The sequence below is a fragment of the Emericellopsis atlantica genome (genome assembly GCF_019669845.1).
Source record: "Emericellopsis atlantica unplaced genomic scaffold F5Z01scaffold_26, whole genome shotgun sequence".
In the NCBI taxonomy this organism is placed as follows: domain Eukaryota; kingdom Fungi; phylum Ascomycota; class Sordariomycetes; order Hypocreales; family Bionectriaceae; genus Emericellopsis; species Emericellopsis atlantica.
The window spans coordinates 92,586-112,646 of NW_025764728.1; the positions used below are offsets into that span (position 1 = coordinate 92,586).

The following is a 20,061-nucleotide window of genomic DNA, read 5'->3' on the forward strand; positions in this document are numbered from 1 at the left end:
ATAATGACATCACGTACTATTTTGGCAGCTTCGGCTGACTATTCTCCAAATGACACTAGCAAGAACAAATGAGGCATGACCTCGTGCGTAGAGTCGGTGATACGTTCACAGTTGCCCTGGCCCTGACCCTTGAGTCTAGACCTTCGGATGTCATGGAGAGCTGATTCCGCCTGGCGTGTTCCTTCATAATAAGTCTTGACAACTACGTACGACTACATTTCTTTGACCTTTGGCCATTCCTTATCTATCAGCACTTGTTTACATACCGAATCGTCGGAATCAACAACGCCACCTCAGGGCAGTTGGCGAAGTACTCGCGCCCTGACCGCACTGCCATGATGCGTCATCGTGGTGATCCTGACCACGGCAAAATTCACCTCGAAACCATCCCAGTGGACCGACCTGACGAGCACCGACAATCGGCCACCGTCTTGCGCGATGAGGAGGGCCACCTCGCCTTTCCCGGGTTCGTCCCGACGAGCACGACCTCTCCCGAAATCATAGAGGGCAGGGACAGTTTACTCTCGAAACCCGAGAATGGCGACACACTCAAGGAGGACGGGACAAGGCAGGGAGAGGTTTCCAGGGCGAATGGGCGAGCAGTTGGATACGGTGATTACGATGACGATGAAGATACGGCGGACGACGAGCTCGCACCGCCCCCCGCGCCTCGAAAGAGCAGCACAATGCCTGCGAGGCTTGACAAGTCCAAGTCAGCGACGCCGGGGCATCGGCAGCTTGCCGTGCCCGTCATGAGTCGCGTCAAGTCGTCTGGATCAGCTGGAAGGGCTGGAGGTGCGCCCACACGACCATCAGCACCGCGGGACTGGCAAACAGACATCAATCGGAGAGGATCCAGGGCGCAGGCACCATACACTCCACCCGCCATCCGTCGCGCAGGCACGTCCTACCTCAACACAGCAATCTGGTCTCGCACAGAAGAGGAGTACGTGTCGAGCTCATCCTCCTCCTCCGACGACGACGGTGGCGATGATGAAGAAGCTGCCGCCACAGCAACCACGCGCGCTGAGCGAGGAGCGAAGGCGAAACGCGGCAATCAAACCAGCAATAGGAAGGACAACCTACTCGGCGGAGCCGATGCAGACGACCGATACAGAAAGTTCTTGGTAGGCAACGAAAACTACCAGAGCAAGGGCAAGGTCAAGAAAGACGGTCGTCTGAGAATCACAGTCAATGAGACCGCTGGCACCGGCTACATCGCCAAAGCTCTAGGCGCAGCCATCAGCAAAATGAAGCCTCCCAAGGAGGGGGACGCACTTACATCAAGAATCAAATCACCCGATACCCGCCTCTCTCCGGCGTCGAGCTTTACAACCGAAGACCTTTCCCCGAGACCGAAGCTGAACATTGTTATCATGGTAATTGGCTCGCGAGGCGATGTACAGCCATTTCTCAAAATTGGTAAGGTCTTGAAAGAGGAGTACGGCCATCGAGTACGTCTTGCGACGCACCCTGCTTTCCGGGAATACGTAGAGCGCGATTCTGGTCTGGAGTTCTTCTCTGTGGGCGGTGATCCCTCTGAGCTCATGGCGTTCATGGTGAAGAATCCAGGCATGATTCCAAGCCTGGAGACAGTACGCGCTGGCGACATTGGCAAACGAAGGACTGCCATGGCCGAAATGTTTGATGGTTTCTGGCGCGCGTGCGTCAACGCCACAGATGACGAGAAGGACAAGCAGAACCTGAAAATGATGGGCACGCGCGAGCCTTTTGTGGCGGATGCCATCATTGCAAATCCACCGTCATTTGCGCATGTTCATTGCGCGGAAGCATTGGGAATTCCCTTGCATCTCATGTTCACTTTCCCCTACACGCCCACTCAGGCTTTCCCACACCCGCTCGCAAGCATCAAGAAGAGCAACGTCGATCCAGGCTACACAAACTTCATCTCCTACCCCATGGTAGAGATGATGGTGTGGCAAGGTCTCGGCGATCTGATCAACGACTTCCGGGTAAAGACATTGGCCCTCGATCCCGTCTCGACACTCTGGGCGCCAGGAGCGACATATCGTCTTCATGTACCCTTCACATACATGTGGTCTCCTGGACTTGTTCCAAAGCCTCGTGACTGGGGAAACCATATAGACATCTCTGGTTTCGTCTACCTGGATCTTGCCTCGAGTTTCAAGCCCCCTAAAGATTTGGAGGAATTCCTTGCTGCAGGTGAAGAACCGATTTACATTGGCTTTGGCTCCATTGTCGTCGATGACGCGGACAGGTTCACCGAGATGATCTTCGAAGCCGTCGAAAAGGCTGGTGTTCGCGCGCTTGTTTCTCGCGGCTGGGGTGGCCTCGGGAGCAAGAACACACCCGACAACATCTTCATGCTCGAGAACACGCCGCACGATTGGCTGTTTCCCAAGATCAAGGCCTGCGTTATTCACGGAGGCGCTGGCACAACAGCCATTGCCTTGAAGCTGGGCAAGCCTACCATGGTTGTGCCCTTTTTTGGCGACCAGCATTTCTGGGGGAGCATGATCTCCAACGCTAAAGTTGGACCCGAGCCAGTGCCCTACAAAAGCTTGACCGCGGATACTCTGGCCGAAGGCATCAAATACTGTCTCACCGATGAGGCACGGATGGCCGCAGAGGAGATCGCTCGCAACATTGAGGCGGAGGGAGATGGCGCCCATAATGCTGTCAGGGCTTTCCACCGTCATTTGAACCTCAGAGGACCGAGGACGATGCGATGCTCCATTTTCAGGGACAGGATTGCTGCCTGGCAACCAAAGCACACAGATGTCAAGCTGTCACCTTTGGCAGCGGACATGCTTGTCGATGCTGGTTTCACCAAATGGAAGAACCTGCGGCTGATACGGCATCAAGAGTGGAACGACTTTGAAGGTCCAGGCGAGCCTGTCACCGGCATTGCTGGGTCTTTAACTCATACCTTTGGCAATGCCGCCAAAGGCGTGGGCAGTGTCCCGGTAAGGCTAGCTCGGACGTCGAAACGATACCGGAAGCGACAGGACAGAAAAAGGGAGAAGAAGAGGCTGGCGGCACAGCATGAAGAAGAAAACGCGCAAATCGCCGCCCAGCAGGATGCTTCGCGCGAGAATCTCGACACGGCTTTACAGCGATCCAGAACTGCGACAACCAACGAACTCCACGGCGAGTTTGTTGACGACGTCACCGAAGGGGTCGGGCTCACCGCGACTGCTCTCGCCATGGCGCCTGTTGATCTCGCTTTGGCTCTGGCGCAAGGCTTCCACAATGCGCCACGCTTATACGGCGACGACACTGTGCGTAAGCCTATCCGGATCACAGGCATCCGGTCCGGTCTCCGAGCCGCAAGAAAAGAATTTGTCTACGGAGTGTACGACGGCTGGACTGGCCTCGTTCGGCTACCCTACCGCGGCGCCAAGAGTCGCGGCGTTGTGGGCGTGATCAAAGGGACGGGTATGGGCCTCATGGGTCTCGTTCTCAAGAACACGGCGGCCATCGTGGGCCCGTGGGGATATACCCTCAAAGGTCTGGCACAGCAAGCAAAACGGACAAAGTCCCCTTCCAAGTTCATACGTAGGGCGCGCATCATCCAGGGACAGAGGGAGGCGCAGACTTTGGACCCGGCGGGACGGAAACGACTCGAGAAGGACGTCGTCACTGCGTACAATGTCTACAGGGACCTCTGCGGGGCGATCGCCCACGAGGAGAGGCAGCGAGGCCTTGCGGGCCAGCTCGACCGAGTCCTCCTTGACACGGGGATGCTCTTCGAGGACATGGACATTGCGAAACGAGCCTTGGGGGCACTGAAGCGTGGCGAGTCGCTCGAGAGCGTCATCCATCCCCCAACAGAGGATGAAATGCGCGAGAGCAGGCGCTCCAGCGGAAAGAAAGTCTTCAGCTGGGGTCGCGACCGCAGTCGAAGCAATGCCCCGGGTCGTCAGCGGGCAAAGAGTCTGAAGAAGGATGACAAGGACAAGGGGAAGAAGCAGGATATTATGCCACAGCGTTGCGAATGGAACCAGGACTAGTGAGTGCGCTGACGCACGGGTGTTTGTTACTTGAGGGAGTTCATTTTTTGATGGGACACGTTTTGGTCCGTTTCATAGCGTCGGCGTATGCGGTTTGCCATAGGTCGGCGTTATACTGCATTGATATACCATTCCCATTCTCAATATACATCACTCATCTATTTGTTAATACCGCGAGCGATGCCGCCGGTCGTCATGATGTCTGTCGCGGTGTCTCCTGTCCGAGTCTCTCTCGCGATCTTTCCTGTCCTCCCTGTAGTGTCCGCCATTGCTCTCCTTCTCACGATCCCTCTCATTCTTGTAGCTGTCTCTCCCCCGCCTCGCCTCTTTCCTCAACTCTTCCTCTCTGCGATGATCCTTGAGTCGCGGGGGCCGGTTATCCCTCTTCCCAGCTTTCTGATCCCATCCTTCCAGATCTTCCTTTCCGTCAAGCTTCTTTGCGCCGAGACCCATGAGCTTCGGTCTGCGCTTGACCTCCTTCTTTCCACCGCCGCGCTCCTTGCCGTCCCATCCCATCCCGAGCAGCATTGCGCGGCCCGCGTCAAAGTCCTCGGGTAATGCGTCGTAGTCCTCTTGTGTCATGTTATCGCCAACGGTGTCCAGTGCTTTCCTATACGCGTCTGTTTCTGTGGGTATCACGAGGTCGTTTTGCTCTTCTTTGACGCCCGTCAAGGCGTTGAGGGCCCGTTGGTCGTCGGTCAGAGGCGCCTCCTCTTCCTTCTTGATCGGCCACGCGTCTTGCTCCTCCTTTGCTTGGTCGTCCTGCTCGTGTTCCATCTCCGGATCTTTCTTCTCTTTCACCGTCAGACCCCATTTGATAGTCGGCTCCTCTTCCCGTTCTGGTTTGACTTTCACGTCGTGCCCGTTGTCCTGGCCCGGCAGCCCGCTGCGTTGTCGTTTGCCGCCTTTCCATGTGTTCTCCAGTCGCGGAATGACGTACTCCTCCTTCTTCTCTTGCTTTTTCTTCGCGTGCCTCGATTCAGCGCCATTCACGCCGAAGCCTGTGATGGCTTCCTGTTGGGGCGGCGCATCGTCTTCCGAGTCGGAGTCGTGGCCGAAAGATGAGGGATGGGGCCGTTTGCCTAACGTAGATGGTGGGTGCGCACGAGGTTTGGAGGATGGCGCGGGCCTGGAGGATCCAAGGGAGATTGCGATCCGTGGTTTAGGAGGTCCGGACATGTTGGCGATGTGTGCATGTGCAAACTAAAAGATGGTCTGGAAGTTTTGCTATCAGATGTCTGATAGACACGAAAGATGTCATGTGTGGCTGGAGGAGCTAAGAGTGGCTGGGGCGCTGCTGGGGCATGTGGCTGACACAGTGGAGCAAGTGACGAGCCGCTGTAAGTCACAATTTGCTTCTTTCCTCCGTACTCTCAAATACTATTAGCATCTAATTCTCAGGATGACAGTTTGTGAAGGTTTGTGTTTATGGGTCTTCTCTGTTAGAAGCACGGAGTACTGTAGGTGCATTGCGTCTGGCTTTGTAGGGAAGAAATGGATGATCAGACAGGAATCCAGCGTATTAGGTCGTCGTCTCATTTCCAACATTTTGTTCTTACCAAAACAGTGGTCACAGCTTGCCAGCCAACGAATGAATCGGACACTTCGTTTGGAGCGACTAATTTGATCACACGACTTTATGATGAAAGCAACGAACCTAAGAACCAAAGGAAGACGTGCTGTGACCATCTATGGACCCCGGTGCCTCACCGACGCTAGGCTGACTCGGGGTCAATAGTGATGGATACCTCTGCGCCAGAGAGTCGTCATTGGATTTGGTCGCTTGTGAGTACCCACCGCATATTCCATCAAGACGGGCGTGCGTTCTTGCTTCTTTCAAGAACCAACATGATTTAGGGAGAGAAGGCGGGATGTGATAGCCCAAATGCTGAACCTTGGTGCACAATTTCAAATATCTCATGAGTCGATGATGCGTACGCGTTATCAAGATAGTCACTGTAAAGTGTAAAGTGTAGACTTGCGAATAGAGTTTGGTACGCATACCGACTCCATCGCGGCTGGCCAACCGCCGCTTCCGGTGCACGAAACTCAGTTTGGCACTACCTTTCATGGATCGCCATGTAGCGGGCTGTATTTTCACAGGCGCTTGCCCTACAGAAGACTAGCGTCCGAGGATCAGCGACATCTCCTCACGTCTTCCAAGAGCCAGGCAAGAGCGGAGCCCCCCAAAGCCCGCAAAGGCCAGACGCCCCGAAAATTTGCTCTCATTGGATTCTGTCAATCAAGCAACCTGTACCGTTGGCACCGCACCCCTTTGAGCAGTCCCCTTGGTATCTGGCGACCGTCGCAGCGAAGAGACAGCAGAAACTCATCAATACAACGCCCTCACCCACGATTTTCATCGACTGCGACCGAGGGCTATCGAATCGATTAGGCTCATCGAATTACCTGGCCCATCCGTTTAATTGAAAACGGATGTCGCCGCCGCCGATGCTATGAGTGAGGTTGGCCACAAGGACCTCTCGAAACTCCTTCAAAGCAAGAGGGATTACAACAAGTATGCGACCCCAAAGTCGATGCGATAAGCTCAAAATTTGGTTCAATCAATGCACCGGATTTTTCTGCATCGTTTGATACCACATATAGTTTACTGACACCCTGCAGTGCAATTGTAACCACTCGCAAAAGGAAGCTGCGCGAGCTGTTCGCGGTCGCGACCGGTGCAGCAGCGGAGCCTTCCAACGATGGAGTCGTCGCCACAAACAACGACGTGTCCGCCTCAACACCGGCCGAAGCAGCGTTCCTCGAACACAATCAAATATCATCGTACGTTGGGGCAATTGTTTTCCACCCACTTATGCGCAATCCGGCGCGTGTTTGCAGGTGTTTGCCGGGTTTGATGCGACTGACATGTGTTTCGTAGGGCCAAGAAGTTCCACGAGTCGAGCATCCCGACGCGACACCAACTTCCGTTCGATATTTTGTCTCGATCGCTGTCACTTCTGGGATACAATGCGCCGATCACGACACTGCCCATACCTGCGACCGAACACAGGCGCCACGCCTCGCCGCAGACGAGTCGAGGGTCGCATCGAAAAGTATCGCCTGGTACAGCTTCGACAGTAACAGCAACACCGACGCCCCCTCCCCCGGCCCAGAGGATATCACCAACGGGTCAGAGACCATCCGATGCGAAACCTCCGACACCTCGAGCAGCCGCTGCTACCCCGATTGTGCCCCGACCTCCGTCAACGGGACCGGCGCATCTCGCTCAGAAACCCGGGACGCCTCCTGTGTCTGTTCAGCAGCCTCATAAGAAGCCGACGCCTCAGCCCACACCCGCTGGTGCTCCACCACAGCCTGCCACGACCACCATACCGACCCTGCAGCAGCCAGTGCCGCGGCCACTGCCACCGAAGAAGATCGCGGCGAAAGAGTCTATACCTGTGCATGCTCCACGACCAATTGCACCAGCGCCACCGACGCCAGCCGCAAATGCGATTGCAAGACCCATCAGCACTGAACCGAAAGGCACCACGAATGGAGTATCGCCATCGCCGGCAGCTCACGCTACATCGAGAAGCGAAGGAGCAGGGACACCGACCGATGGGCTATCTGGACGACGGCCTCAGCAAGTGAGCTTCCCACCTGGAACGAAGGGCTCCCCTACAGACGCGACAAAGCCTCTTGCGCCGCAGAGGCCCGGGCCACCTCCACCGCCGGCTACAGGCCCGCAGAATATCAGTCAGGCACAAGCCCAACCGATACTCGGGAAGCCCTCCGACTCTGTTGTTGTCGATACTCGTATGCCCGATGCCCCTTCGTCGCCCGAATCCATAGCGCCCAGTGCGACTACCCCGGCCGCACACGATGTCTCGACTGATACTAGTCCTGATCATGAGCCATCCCACTATGAAGAGCCAGGGCCAGAGAAGGAGAAGGACAGGACGCAGGCCCAGGACAAGGGAATACCTACGGCTGCTTCTGTCGGAGCCAGAACAACGGAATCGACAATACCCGGGCCCGAGGACGCTGTGGAGTCTGCAGAGGACCAGCTGTTGCGCGAATCTCGACAATCGACAGAAGCGAAAATAGCTGCGCAGGAAAGCCAGGGTGTTGCTGAGAGCGGTACTGCGAGCAAGGCACCACATGAAGCCCCAACTAGCAAAGCGGCCAGCGTTGAGGTTAAAGGTGTGCCTACTGCTCCCGTTGAGCCGAAGGCCCCCGCTCTTGAGTTCGCGCTTGCACAAAAGAGCACAGATCCAACAATTTCGCTTGAAATCCCCGACAGTCGCGACGTGTCCGTTGATCGCATGGATGTCGATGCCTCTTCAGGACCGAAAGACACAAAACCCAAGGCTGTGCCACAGACGAGTCGGGTGGAGCCTCCAACCACCAAAGATGCGACTGAAGGAGAATCGACACCATCTACTGTCAATATCAGTGCCAGTGCGAAAACAAACGACGAGCCACCCGTGGCAGAGCGCGCTGTCACAAGAGTGTCATCCGGTGCTATGCGTCCGAAGTCTGTCAGTGAGATTGTCAGCAGCCTTGCTGCACAGGATAGCAGTGCTGACAGGCATTCGGAGGCTCGCGACCACCAGCTCACGCCCTTTACATCAATGTCGCAATCGCCGACACCACGAAGCCGACGCGTCTCATCCATGCGCAAAGACAGGCCCAAGGGGCAGGTTTCTGCTGTGCTCTTTGGGAAGCAGCCTCAGCGAATAGATGAGAGCGAGCTTACTGTCGGAAACAAGGAATCCGCTCAGCCTATTGATGATTATTACATGCCCCTGTTCATTCAGGGGTTTGCTCGTGGGTCACAATGGATGCAGCCTTTGGAGAAGATGCTCTACCACGCCAATAAGACCTTCTCCACGAGTGAGTCGCTCATGACGATCCAAGACCATCAGGCCTGCAAGGTTCTGCACCGGGTTTATCACCTTCAAAGCAGCGATAAATGGACATTACGGCAGCCGAAACGAGCCCCAGAGCCTACGAGACCCGCCAGTCAGTGGGACGTTGTCATTCGCGAAGCTAAATGGATGCGTACAGATTTCAGAGAAGAGCGCAAGTGGAAGATGGCCGTTGCTCGCAACTTTGCCCAAGCATGCGCTGAGTGGTGTGTTGCGACCCCTGAGGAGAGGAAGTCGATGCAGGTCAACGCGCGGATCCCTTCCAAGGACGATGCAGAAGTCGAGGACATCTCTATGGCTGAGGGCAAGGAGCCAACGCCTGATCTGGTACATGACAATGCCGCCTCGCCGCGGGTTGTTGATGAACTTGCAGATGTCTTCCCCGAAACCGCGGCGCCATCCGCCATTTTTGCGCTGGAGGAGGATGACGTTGTCTTTGGCCTCCGGCGCTCCGCCGCAGCAGATCAATTACTGGAAGAACTGCCGATGTATTGCCCGCCTTTGAAGATTCCCCAATACGACCCTTTGGCGCCACAATTCGACCCCGATGCACGATGGCGACGACCAGCTTTGCCTCTGAGCAAATATGTGGAGGGACAGATGAGGTTGACGAACGAAGGGCCACCTCGCAAACGCAGCCGTTACAACTACCACCATGAAGATTCTGATGATGAGGACGACGCCCCTTTCCTTAATGAACCGGCAGTGTATGCCCAGCTACCGCCCATTACCGACGAAGTTGCTCTGTTCCGACCAGAAATGAAGCCTATTCGCGACAGAATTCACGCAGGCCACCAGTTTCGGCCACCCACCGACCATCAAATGCCACTTCAGAGCTTTTACGAACACCGTTCGCCATCCATGTGGACGCAAGCGGAAGATGACCATCTTCGTAGCCTTGTGCGTGAGTATTCGTACAACTGGCCTTTGATCTCGAGCATGTTGGAGAGTAAGTCCCTCTACTCCTCAGGAGCAGAAAGGCGTACGACATGGGAGTGTTTTGAGCGTTGGATCCAGCTAGAGGGTCTCCCGTCCGACATGCAGAAGACAGTCTACTTCAAGGCGTACCAAAGTAGGATTGAGGCCGCACAGCGCGTCGTTGCACACCAGCAAGCCGCAAGGGAACAAACGGCAGCAGCAAATGGTGGTCAGCCTCAGCCCATGAGACGACGCACAACAGTGCCCATGCGCGTGGAGCGCCGACGAAACCAGAAGCATTTGACTCTGCTTGATGCCATGCGGAAGCTGGCTAAGAAACGCGAATTGGCCAAGCAAAAGAGTGACCAGGCCGCGCAGACGGCGCAGCAGAATGCTGCGAACCGACCGAACATGATGCAGCAGCCAGTCCGTGGAGCGTGTAAGACGCCTCAGGAGTACAGCCTGCAGCGTTGGAGGAAAGATCAGGAGCTTGCCGAGAAGTTGTCAAACTTTGCTACCAGCAACAATGCTGCAAGACGGGTAAGCTCTCGTTCGGGTCTTCCGTCTAAACAGACTTCTGACGCATCGTCTGCACAGGCCGCTGCCATGCAAGCCCGAGCGCAACAAGTTCAGGCACATGGGCAATTGCCTCCAGGCACACCTGGATCTCGTCCCGGTTCTAATGGCCAGCATCCTCAGCAGCAGCAGCAACAACAACTTCAAGGCGGTCCAAACGGTCAGCCGCGTCCTCCCCAACAGGCAGGCATGAACAACGGGAGGCAGCCTCAAGCTCGCATGGCCATGCCACTGCCTCCAAATGGTATGGTGCCCAATTCGCAAGTCGGTGGTCACGCCCCAGTCGCGCATATGAATGGTGGTGCCCAGCACCCACAGATGCAAAACATGCAGGCCATGCAAGGTCCCCAGCGGGTTGCGATGCCTCCGCAACATCAGAGCCAGCAACAGCACATGGCACAGGGTCAGCAGCAGGGTGGTCAGCAGCAGCCGGACCCGAACATGGTGATGAGGGCCCGGCAGCTATCGGAACAGCAAAGGCAAGCTGTTCAAGCCCAGCAGCAGCATATGCAAGTGCAGGGCCAGCCGCAGCAGCAGCAAGGCAGCAACGGCGGAACACCAAGGCCCCCATCTGCCCACAATGTTCAGCACTCGCCCTCACCAAACATGGCCAACGGTCTCGTCAATGGCGTAGCCAACGGCATTCAAGGCATGAATTACCAAAACTTCGCCAACAACAACCAACAAGGGATGATGACGGCGTTCAATCAAGTGAACAACGGCGCTAATGGGCAGGCCTCCCCTCAGGCCGCGCAACAGAGTGTGTACACTGCTTCGCCAGGCTCGGCTTCCCGCGCGACTACTCTGCCAGCCCCGTTCCAGGCACAGCTGCAGCAGCTGGAGGCACAGATTCGTCAAAAGAACCCTACTGTGAAGCCTGATCAAGCAAGACAGCTGGCTATGGACCATATGCTCAAGGCTTTCCAGCACCAACAGAGGCAGAATGCCATGTCCTCCGCGGCGGGCGTCTCAAATGGCGGTGGCCAGGCCAACCAAGCGCAGATGGGTATCGCAGCAGGCAACATTGGCGCGACCACAAGTCCACATCAGTATGCGCAGCTTTTGCGACAGCAGCAACAAGCTCAAGCCGCCCAGCAGCAGCAACAACAGGCCGCGCAGGCTCAGCAGCAGCAACAGCAGCAGCAAGCAGGCCAGCAACAGCAGTCGCCGCCTGTGGTTAGGCAAAGTAGCGAGGCTGCCACGCCGACTGCTCAGTAAACACCATGAAGGAAGGTGTCGCGTCTTTGCGCCCCCTTACGGTGGCTACCATGAGGATGAGTAGCTAGCAAAACAAGGAATATGTACAAGTTAATACAAAGCCTCACTAAACATGCGCGTGCTCCAACTTGAACCATGCATGAATTCTATTTCCAAGACGCCATCTCGTACTAACAATGAAACAATGTACATCTATTCGATCATCCCTCGTTTCCCAACTAGTATAGATACGCATTCAACTCGGCCCGCCGTGATGGCTCTTGTCCCCGTGCAACAGCAGCTTAGGCTTGATGTAATCCTCATCCAGCTGTCGAAATAGACCTGCTGGGTCTTCCGCTTGCCAGAGCTGCCGTATGGCACCCGTCGCCGTCATGCCGGATGCCGTAGGTGTTGTCGAGGCCTCGGGTGACATGAAGGCGGAATCCGTGTTGCGCGGCGGTAAGGGCGAGCGACGTGCCGGAGGAGGCAGGTCGGATGTATCAATGTCGGAGCCAAAGTCATCGTCGTCGTCGGCGCCGTCGTGGGAGGGGCCGCCAGGGCGACCGAGCAGGTCGGCGCGCTCAAACTCGCGCACCGAGTTCTTCCTGCTCAGCGGGTTGGAGTGGGAGCGTGCCGCTGGAGAGTTGGCGCCGGACACGTAGGCGGCCTCGCCGGTCGTTGGGTCCAAGGTGCCCAGGGGCACGGTAGAGCCGTTGCGGCGAGGCGTGTATCCAATTCCGCCTGTGCGCTTTGCATGCATACCACCGCCAAAATTCTCAATGTCGAATTCGTCGTCAGAGTCGATCTCTTCGACGACACCCGTCCTGATACCCAGAATCTCCAGCATACGAGCGGTGGTGCCGCCAAAAATGATGACAGTCAAGACGACCACAACCAGGACAGTGGCGCGCAAGGCGTACGAATTGTCGCCCGTCAGTAGCGCAGCCAAGGCGACGCCGACAGCACCACGAAGACCCGCCCAGAACAGCATGGCCTGGTAGTTGTAAGGCAGCTCGTCATCCACTTCTAGCCCACGGCGTCGGGCTCGGTACTTGATAGTCCAGTTGATCGCTTTCGAGAGAGGAAAGACGGCGACCCAACGAGCAGCGCAGACCGCGCAGACAGTGACAATGATCAGCGGCGGCTGGAAGGACAGCGCGCTGTCCGTGAACAAAGCCAGTCCGAGGTAGATGAAGATGAAATTCTCTGACAGCTGTGACATGACCTGGAAGATAAATTTTGTCGTGAGCTGCGTCCGGCGGGACATGTTGAAGTAGGCATAGTGCTTGAGCGTGATGCCGCAGAAGAGCAGCGACACGATACCGGACATGTGCAGGCCGTGGGAGAAGAAGTACGTTGCGTAGGCGATGAGGACGATGAGGCAAGACTCGATCTTCGGGAAACGGCGGACGTAGGTGAACTTGAGCAGCAACGCCGTCCCGACACCGACAACCACGCCGATCAGGAGGGAGCCGAAGAAGACAATCAAGAAGATGCCAATACCCTCAAAGAAGGACAGGATGCCGTAGCTGTCCGCGTCGCCCTTTTTGTACTTTTGCGCCGTTTCAAAGATGACGATAGCAATAGCGTCGTTGAGGATGGACTCGCCGAAAATGATGGTGTATAGCTTGGGGTCCACCTTGTACGTGTTGAAGATGGCCAGAATGGTGACCGGATCCGTGGCAGAAAGCGTGGCGCCGACCGAGATGGCGTCCACAAAACTCATCTGGATGCTGCCTGGGACGAGCGCAAAGAGCCACAGGATCAGCCCGATGACGACGGCCGAGAGGAACGTGCCGGCAAAGGCAAAGGTGACAATGATGCCAAAGTTGCGGAAGAAGTTGGCCTGGTGGAGTTCGTAGCCGCAAGCGAGAATGATGGGCGGGAGGAGGAGGTTGAAGAAGATCTGGTAGTCAAAGCTGATGAGGTTCCGGATCGAGTCGCCCGGCGTGATGACGAGGATGAGGCCGACGGTCATGCCTGCTACTGTCAGTCATGGAACAAATATGCCAATGGGCGACCACTGACCAGCAAAAATGGAGATGACCGTCTCGTGGATAGCGGTGACCTTCTTCTGCTGGAGTAGGTAGCTGGTGAAGAAAGCGACGATGAGGAGCATGATGGAGATGAAGAGCGCCCATGCCGCAAAGAGCTCCTTCTGGGCCGAGTCCCCCTCTGTTGCGCCATTAGTCTATAATTGTATCTTCTGTGTTGTTGGATCGTCAACGCACCTTCGGGGTCGGCATCTTCGTCGTCGCTCGCTCGTCCTGGTCGCTGTTAGTCTGTTTCCCCTGAGGCGAGGGTAGGATGCGCACGAAGCAATTGCTCGCTGACTTTGACGAGATCACTGGGGTCCAACATGACGACCTAGTATGCGAGCCTCGCACAACGAGATTTCGGTTCGGGGGAAGGGTGGGAGAGGTGTTTTGTCGACAAATCGCTCGAGCTCGACGAGCCTCACGCCGCAAGCGATGCGATCATGGATCGGGGGGGAAGCCAGCCCAGAGTCTGGATAAGGTCGAACAATCGGGGTGATGGAGGACTTTGTAGGGTCGCAAATCACAGGTTTTGTACGTGCGACTGTCTTCGAGATCGTATCGTGTGAGGTAGTGGGCTCGAGTTGTCTTTTGGACACGTCGCTGTGGTTGATGTGGCAGCTTGTCGAGGTGCGTAAATAGGCTTCCGTCATTTGACCCCGTCGCGGCGCGTTTCTCCGAGCTACCCTGCACAATGCTGCGGTGCACCATCTGGGCGTGCAGCTGCCGGCCCAAACGCCATCAATCATTGGTTTGCGTATATTGCCGTCGTCTGTCCTCCTTATTGAGTTGCCTATTCATTTACGGCCGCAGGTAGTTGCCTGATTGGGCTATTGTCGCATTGGTATCGGATGTGAACAGACTGGCTTACGGAATGCCGAACGTCAAGCAACCTTTAAATTGAACACGGGTAGGTAGCTTTCCTCGCGTGTAGAAGTCAAACATGACGATGCGCCACGATAGACCGAAAGCGTGAGCAATGATAATTACAACTATAACAATAGTCTACAGAGACATGGGCTTGTGCATCATGGTCCAGTCTGAATGAAGCCAAATGGTGGATCTTGATTGCTGGCATGCTGCAACATCATGTATGCGCGCTCAAAGTACCACCCTTGTCGCATCGCAACTTCACTCCTACAACCAAACCCTCTACAGTATCCTAGCTCGATGTAGCCGTCATGTACCACCTCGCCAAAGGCCTGTATCTCTATGCGACCAGCAAGCACGGTAACAAGTCCCTTGCACCGTCCGTCGAAAGCCTCTGACGGGCCACTCTAGAATACTCCGTCATCCTGCTCGGCCTCGACAATGCCGGCAAGACCACATTCCACGAGCAAGTCAAGTCTCTCTTTCGCGGGCCCGACGCACCCCCTCCGAACCTGCGCACCGTCCCAACCGTGGGCCAGAATGTATCTACCATTACACTGCCGGACATGTACCTGAAGCTATGGGACGTGGGTGGGCAGATGTCGTTGCGCAACCTCTGGCAGAGCTACTACTCGAGCTGCCACGCGATCGTCTTCATCATCGACTCGACAGACGTCGGAGACGGCAACATTGAGAGTGGCGAAGGGCGACTGGACGAGTGCAGAGCGGTCCTGGAAGATGTCCTGCAGCACTCGGATACAGAGGGCGTCCCACTCCTCATATTGGCGAACAAGCAAGACAGGGAAGACTGCGTGGAAACAATACGGATCAAGGAAGGTCTCGTGAAGAAGGTCATGGAGGGAGAGAAAGGCGCCAGCATTCGCGACTCGAGGGTTCTCAGCATGAGTGCGCTGACAGGCGACGGCGTCAAAGAGGCCATAGAGTGGGTGCGGACAAGAGTCCAGTGGAATAAAGAATCACGACCGCCTGTGATGCGGTGATACGGCCAGGATACGTTCTCTTTCCTCACGCGCGTTATTGTGGAAGGTATGGCGGCGTCTGGCGCAGGGTATCTTGTGTTTTTCTTTTATTTCATCTATCGTTCTCCGCCGTTAACTCGGCCATTAACCCTCCCTTGTCTCTGGACTTGGCGTCGTCGGCGAGTTGGCGCTCCAACAAGTCCGTGTATTCCTTGCTCTTGCTCAGCGCTGTTTGCGCGCACTGAATGAAGAGAGGCGCATCGACGGCGGAACCGCCGAGTTTCGATACCTGGCAAATCTCGCCGTGGCGATTCAGACTGAATGTGCATGAGCTGACGCGCAGCTGCTCCTCGAGCCATGTTGGATCCATCAACACAATGTCGCCCTCCTCGCCGTAGAAGCTAAAGGTGACACAGAAGGGGGAGTGCAGCCACGACAGTGGCACAGGCTCGCGTTCTGCAGGTGTGTACACCGTAAGCACCTCGCCGTCTAATGTTGTCTCTGGTCGTTTGAAATGTCGTAAGCTGGCAATGACAGCCAGGCATGCTGCGTCCAAGATGTTTCCATCGTGATTCAGTACGTGCAGATCAACTCGAACACTCCAGCACTTTTGCCCCGCTACCAAGCATAGGGACTCTGTGTCCAGGGCACCAGAACGACGGACTGTCTTTTCGAGAAGACGAGACAGAAGGACTTCTGTTTCTGTAGGGCGATTTGGCTCGATGGACGGGGCCACCATGGGTGAGAGCTCAGATGTGATGGTGAAGACGCCATCAAAGGGACGATCAGCGTAGGGAACTGTGACTTCGGCAGACGTCCTCGCTAGGACCCTGCATACTGTCAGAACTCTATAAGCAACCGCTAAAGAACTGAACCTTACCTAGTTTTTCCAAAAGATACATCCACTACTCCAAACTCATCGCCAAACGTAAGTGATACTGGTCGGCATTGATCGAATTTGCGGTTGTCAACCCGCAGACCCTCATTCAGAGCCTTTGTGACGAATGTGCGCTCAGACAGGGATGGTTCTGCGTCTCGAGGCATTGTAAAATCGGCCAATTCTGTCAGTCTGGTGAGTGAGAGCACAATGAGTGACGCCGTCGTTGACCTGGAAGTTTTTAGTGGGACAGCCCGATACGGAAGATTCTGCCAGGCGGTGAGAGCTCGCCTCGAACGTTGAATTCAACTTGGCGACAGTGAGACTGAACTATCCATACCATCCCAGCACAGAAATACAACCAGTTTTTCCACCATGACGACCGCGCATAGGCCTACATTCGATCCCGCCAAGGGAAAGGAAGCCCTCCGCGGTCCAGCCTACCACACGCGCAACCTCCCCGCGCACACGACACTCAAGTTCCGCCAGGCTGCACAGGGCCTTGACGATGAAGCCACGCCTGCCACCGATCTTGCAGCCGAGCTCTTGGCCGCTGAGGCTGCGCACTTTGCAAAGAAGAATGGAGGCGCTCTTCCCGAGCCTGAACACGAGGACGACGATGCCGCAAGCTCTGTAGCAGGTCATGCGGCGAAACGACGACATTCAACTGCGCCGGCCGATGGAGAAGAGGAGGATTTCGAAACAAAGAGAAGGAGGATATTAGAAGAGTCGAGGGAGATGGATGCAGACGACACAGACTCCGACGAGGCCTCCGATTCAGACTCGGACTCGGATTCAGACGACGAAGACGCCGAGCTACAGCGTGAGCTCGAACGGGTCCGTCGCGAGCGCGAGGAGAAGAAGAAGCGCGAGGAGGAGCAGAGGGCCAAGGCAGAGCAAGAAGAGCGTGAGAGGGACATTGCGGTGGGGAACCCTCTCTTGAACAAGCAGGATTTCACGATGAAGAGGCGATGGGATGACGACGTTGTCTTCAAGAACCAGGCACGAGGGACAGACGACAAGGGCAAGAAGGAGTTTGTCAACGTAAGTGGTCGTATAATCCTTATGGGACTCACGAAGCTAACAGGTCGCAGGACATGATTCGATCGGACTTTCACAGGCGATTCATGAGCAAATACGTCCGATAGACTCTATTGTTATTCTTAGATACCCGACAAGTCATTACTTTACTCCTTCTCTTCCGCCAACAGCCGCTTCTCCATCTCCTCGAATGCACCGAGAACATTGCCGTACTGCTGGTAGACACCGTCCCGGAAGCCTACGTCGACCTTCTCAATGGCACCCTCCTCCTTCCAACGCTTACCAATCAGCTCGTCAAATGTCTCGCCCCCCTTACGCTCCAACGCCCACAGTGCCTTGTACGCACCGCCCAGGGCACAAGCCGAGCCGCCCACGTCCAGCTTGTACACGCCCTCGCAGCCGCCGAGCACCGAGCCCATGATCTCGGCAATGGCGGGGTTGAGTGAGCCGCCGCCGACGAGGTAAATCCTTCTCGGTTGCGCAGGGAGCTTCCCTGCAGCATCGGGGGCGTGCACGAGGTTCTGTGATCGGAGACGCATGGACAAGGCCTGGCTCTCCACGATGATTCTCGCGTCTGTCTTGGCGTCGAAGCCAGCCTCCTCACGTCGTAGATCGGAGCCGTCTTGCGCCGCCGTGAAGCGGAAGTTGCCGGCCCGGATGTTGGGGACTGTCTCGCGCAGGTAAAAGTAGAGACCCAGCTTGGCCCTGTCCTCTTTGCTCATCACGCCGAGCGGTGGTGTCTGGACGGCCGCCTCGTTAAAGTTCTCCCACCCCGTGGCGCCGTTTTCGGGCTTGGGCAGCTGGTCGCGGATCTTCTCCCGCGCCAGACCGCCGTTCTTGTAGCAGAGCATGAACATGTAGTGTCCCTCTGTGGTGGGGTGGTTGAAAAAGTGGTACGAGCCGTCGGGCTTGTACTTGGGTGTGTTCATGAGGAACGTGGTGGACGTGCCCAATGACACAATGGCGTCCAGGGGTCGAAGAGGAAGGGCGAGGATGGTAGCAGGGTTGTCGCCCGTAAAGCTGATGACCTGGCATTCCTTGGAGAAACCGTGCTTGTCGACAAAGTAGTTGCTGACGGTGCCGAAGCTGACGCCACCATCACGCCTGGGCTGACCCAATTTCTTCTTGAGGATCTCCGCGTCGTCCTGGGACCCAGCCGTGAGCTTGAGTAGGCCGTCGGACCATGTCTGTGTCTTCATGTCCCACAAGTTCATGCCGCAGACGTCGCTAATGTCCAAGGGGGCGATGTCACCCAGGAGAAGCGAGGCCAGGAAGGAAGAGATGAGTGAGATGCGTGTCGACGCCTTGTACATGTCTGGGTTGACCCTGCGCTGGCGCATAATCTGGGGGCCTGTGAAGCGCTGTAGTTATTGTTAGTCTTTGATCGTCTTATCATCGGGTGGAAGTGACCTACGTGGTGTGCGCCGCTGCCTGTGACCTCAGCCAGGGCCTCTCGATCACCTAGTTCCGCATCGAAAGCATCGCACTCCTTTTGCGTGCTCTGGTCCTGCCAGTTGGGACTCCACTCGTTGGCCAATGCCCCCTTGATCTGTCCCACCAAGTCCTCGCTGGGCTTGAGGCTGCCCAGGATCTTCTCCGCGTGCTCGTTCCAGTACACGCTGCCGTGCTGCTGGCCACTACCCGAGACGCCACGAATGCGGCTCATCGGAACGGGCATGGCGTCCTTCAGGCGGTTGAGGACGAGATCGAGAGATTCCACCCACATGGCGACCGGGGCGTACACCTCGCCCGTCGAGTCTCTGTGGTGGACGCCATGGGTGACATGGTATGTGGCCTTGAAATCAGCGTCAAAGTCGACCTTGGCCTGAGCGACTGTCTGGAGATCAGAGTCGACCACGATGGCTGTGCACAATGTCAGCCTCGCTCTTTGTAATTAGAGGTGATCCGATGTTCGGAGGTGAGTAGTACCTTTGAGCTGTTGGGTCGAAAGGTCAAAGCCCAAGTACAGAGGGCCTTCGGAAGGCATGATGATGAGCTACAACTTGACACTGCTAATAAGTGAATGGTGAGTTGCAAAAGAGTATACAGTTGTCAGGATGAAGAGCTAGCGTCCAGCATTTAAGAAAGGGCCGGGGGCGGAGGGCGGACTGGAGTGGACGCGGCGGGATTACGCTGGAGTGAACTGGAGCTCGACTGGAGTCGGTAAGGCAAAAGCTAAGGGACGTAACGACAGGCACTAACGAGCAGGCACGTTGTCACGATGCTGCTAAAACGTCACGATGGCAAAAAAAAGAAGAGAAAAAAGAGGAGACAACGATGGGTCCGCAGTAGATCATCCTGACAGGTCCCCCACGCCATGCTCTCGTCGTGTGTTGTTCTCTTACCAAGCAAATAGATGTAATCATGATATAATGGCCAAGTACACGAGGAAGCGCTGGTCGATCGCTGCCGTCGAGAACAGCACAGACAGGAGGAGGGAGGGGGGGATCATGGCGGGGGGTCTGTCTCACGAACCACCAGAATGGCACGGTTAAGACGCGAGAATTCTTTTTCGAGGGTGTCACCGCTTCACCGAGGATTCTAAGTTGGGGGTTTGCTCCCTGGAAGGAGATCAGGGTCTAGTCTAGTCGCTGCGAGCGCATTTAGCCGGAATGCTGAAGCACATGGGTCTAATATTCATCGACGGACGCCATCACCATATGCCTACCAATGGTGGAGGAGCGCTTGAGA

General features: G+C 56.1%; 9 protein-coding genes across 9 annotated transcripts; 4 read left to right on the top strand and 5 right to left on the bottom strand.

Moving 5' to 3' along the window:
- The first annotated feature begins 13 nt into the window (after positions 1–13).
- On the top strand, positions 14–4,126 carry F5Z01DRAFT_663045 (uncharacterized protein). Its single transcript, XM_046264005.1, has one exon. It carries the CDS (start codon positions 336–338, stop codon positions 3,993–3,995), a length of 3,660 nt encoding a protein of 1,219 aa, XP_046115464.1. The 5' UTR covers positions 14–335; the 3' UTR covers positions 3,996–4,126.
- Positions 4,078–5,276, bottom strand: F5Z01DRAFT_269083 (uncharacterized protein). The gene has a single exon (XM_046258664.1). It carries the CDS (start codon positions 5,172–5,174, stop codon positions 4,161–4,163), a length of 1,014 nt encoding a protein of 337 aa, XP_046115465.1. The 5' UTR covers positions 5,175–5,276; the 3' UTR covers positions 4,078–4,160.
- F5Z01DRAFT_269070 (uncharacterized protein) lies at positions 5,182–5,766 on the bottom strand. Its single transcript, XM_046258663.1, has one exon. The coding sequence runs from the start codon at positions 5,682–5,684 to the stop codon at positions 5,379–5,381; it is 306 nt and encodes a 101-aa protein (XP_046115466.1). The 5' UTR covers positions 5,685–5,766; the 3' UTR covers positions 5,182–5,378.
- Positions 5,767–6,248: 482 nt separating this feature from the next.
- Positions 6,249–11,708, top strand: F5Z01DRAFT_269179 (uncharacterized protein). Its single transcript, XM_046258666.1, has 3 exons — positions 6,249–6,513; positions 6,621–6,782; positions 6,880–11,708. Exons 1-3 carry the CDS (start codon positions 6,452–6,454, stop codon positions 11,585–11,587), a joined length of 4,932 nt encoding a protein of 1,643 aa, XP_046115467.1. The 5' UTR covers positions 6,249–6,451; the 3' UTR covers positions 11,588–11,708.
- On the bottom strand, positions 11,539–14,226 carry F5Z01DRAFT_663054 (Sodium/hydrogen exchanger family-domain-containing protein). Its single transcript, XM_046264006.1, has 4 exons — positions 13,882–14,226; positions 13,798–13,833; positions 13,595–13,741; positions 11,539–13,546 (listed from the first exon to the last, which is right to left on the bottom strand). Exons 1-4 carry the CDS (start codon positions 13,925–13,927, stop codon positions 11,823–11,825), a joined length of 1,953 nt encoding a protein of 650 aa, XP_046115468.1. The 5' UTR covers positions 13,928–14,226; the 3' UTR covers positions 11,539–11,822.
- Positions 14,227–14,538: 312 nt separating this feature from the next.
- Positions 14,539–15,519, top strand: F5Z01DRAFT_269196 (P-loop containing nucleoside triphosphate hydrolase protein). Its single transcript, XM_046258668.1, has 2 exons — positions 14,539–14,832; positions 14,884–15,519. The coding sequence occupies exons 1-2, from the start codon at positions 14,784–14,786 to the stop codon at positions 15,471–15,473; spliced, it is 639 nt and encodes a 212-aa protein (XP_046115469.1). The 5' UTR covers positions 14,539–14,783; the 3' UTR covers positions 15,474–15,519.
- F5Z01DRAFT_269172 (exoribonuclease) lies at positions 15,519–16,608 on the bottom strand. Its single transcript, XM_046258665.1, has 2 exons — positions 16,333–16,608; positions 15,519–16,282 (listed from the first exon to the last, which is right to left on the bottom strand). Exons 1-2 carry the CDS (start codon positions 16,494–16,496, stop codon positions 15,565–15,567), a joined length of 882 nt encoding a protein of 293 aa, XP_046115470.1. The 5' UTR covers positions 16,497–16,608; the 3' UTR covers positions 15,519–15,564.
- Positions 16,609–16,704: 96 nt separating this feature from the next.
- On the top strand, positions 16,705–17,477 carry F5Z01DRAFT_676738 (Cwf15/Cwc15 cell cycle control family protein; the record flags this gene model as incomplete). Its single annotated transcript, XM_046265279.1, has 2 exons — positions 16,705–17,373; positions 17,424–17,477. The coding sequence occupies 2 exons, from the start codon at positions 16,705–16,707 to the stop codon at positions 17,475–17,477; spliced, it is 723 nt and encodes a 240-aa protein (XP_046115471.1).
- On the bottom strand, positions 17,474–19,632 carry F5Z01DRAFT_269190 (uncharacterized protein). Its single transcript, XM_046258667.1, has 3 exons — positions 19,300–19,632; positions 18,785–19,233; positions 17,474–18,731 (listed from the first exon to the last, which is right to left on the bottom strand). The coding sequence occupies exons 1-3, from the start codon at positions 19,355–19,357 to the stop codon at positions 17,517–17,519; spliced, it is 1,722 nt and encodes a 573-aa protein (XP_046115472.1). The 5' UTR covers positions 19,358–19,632; the 3' UTR covers positions 17,474–17,516.
- Positions 19,633–20,061: the final 429 nt, after the last annotated feature.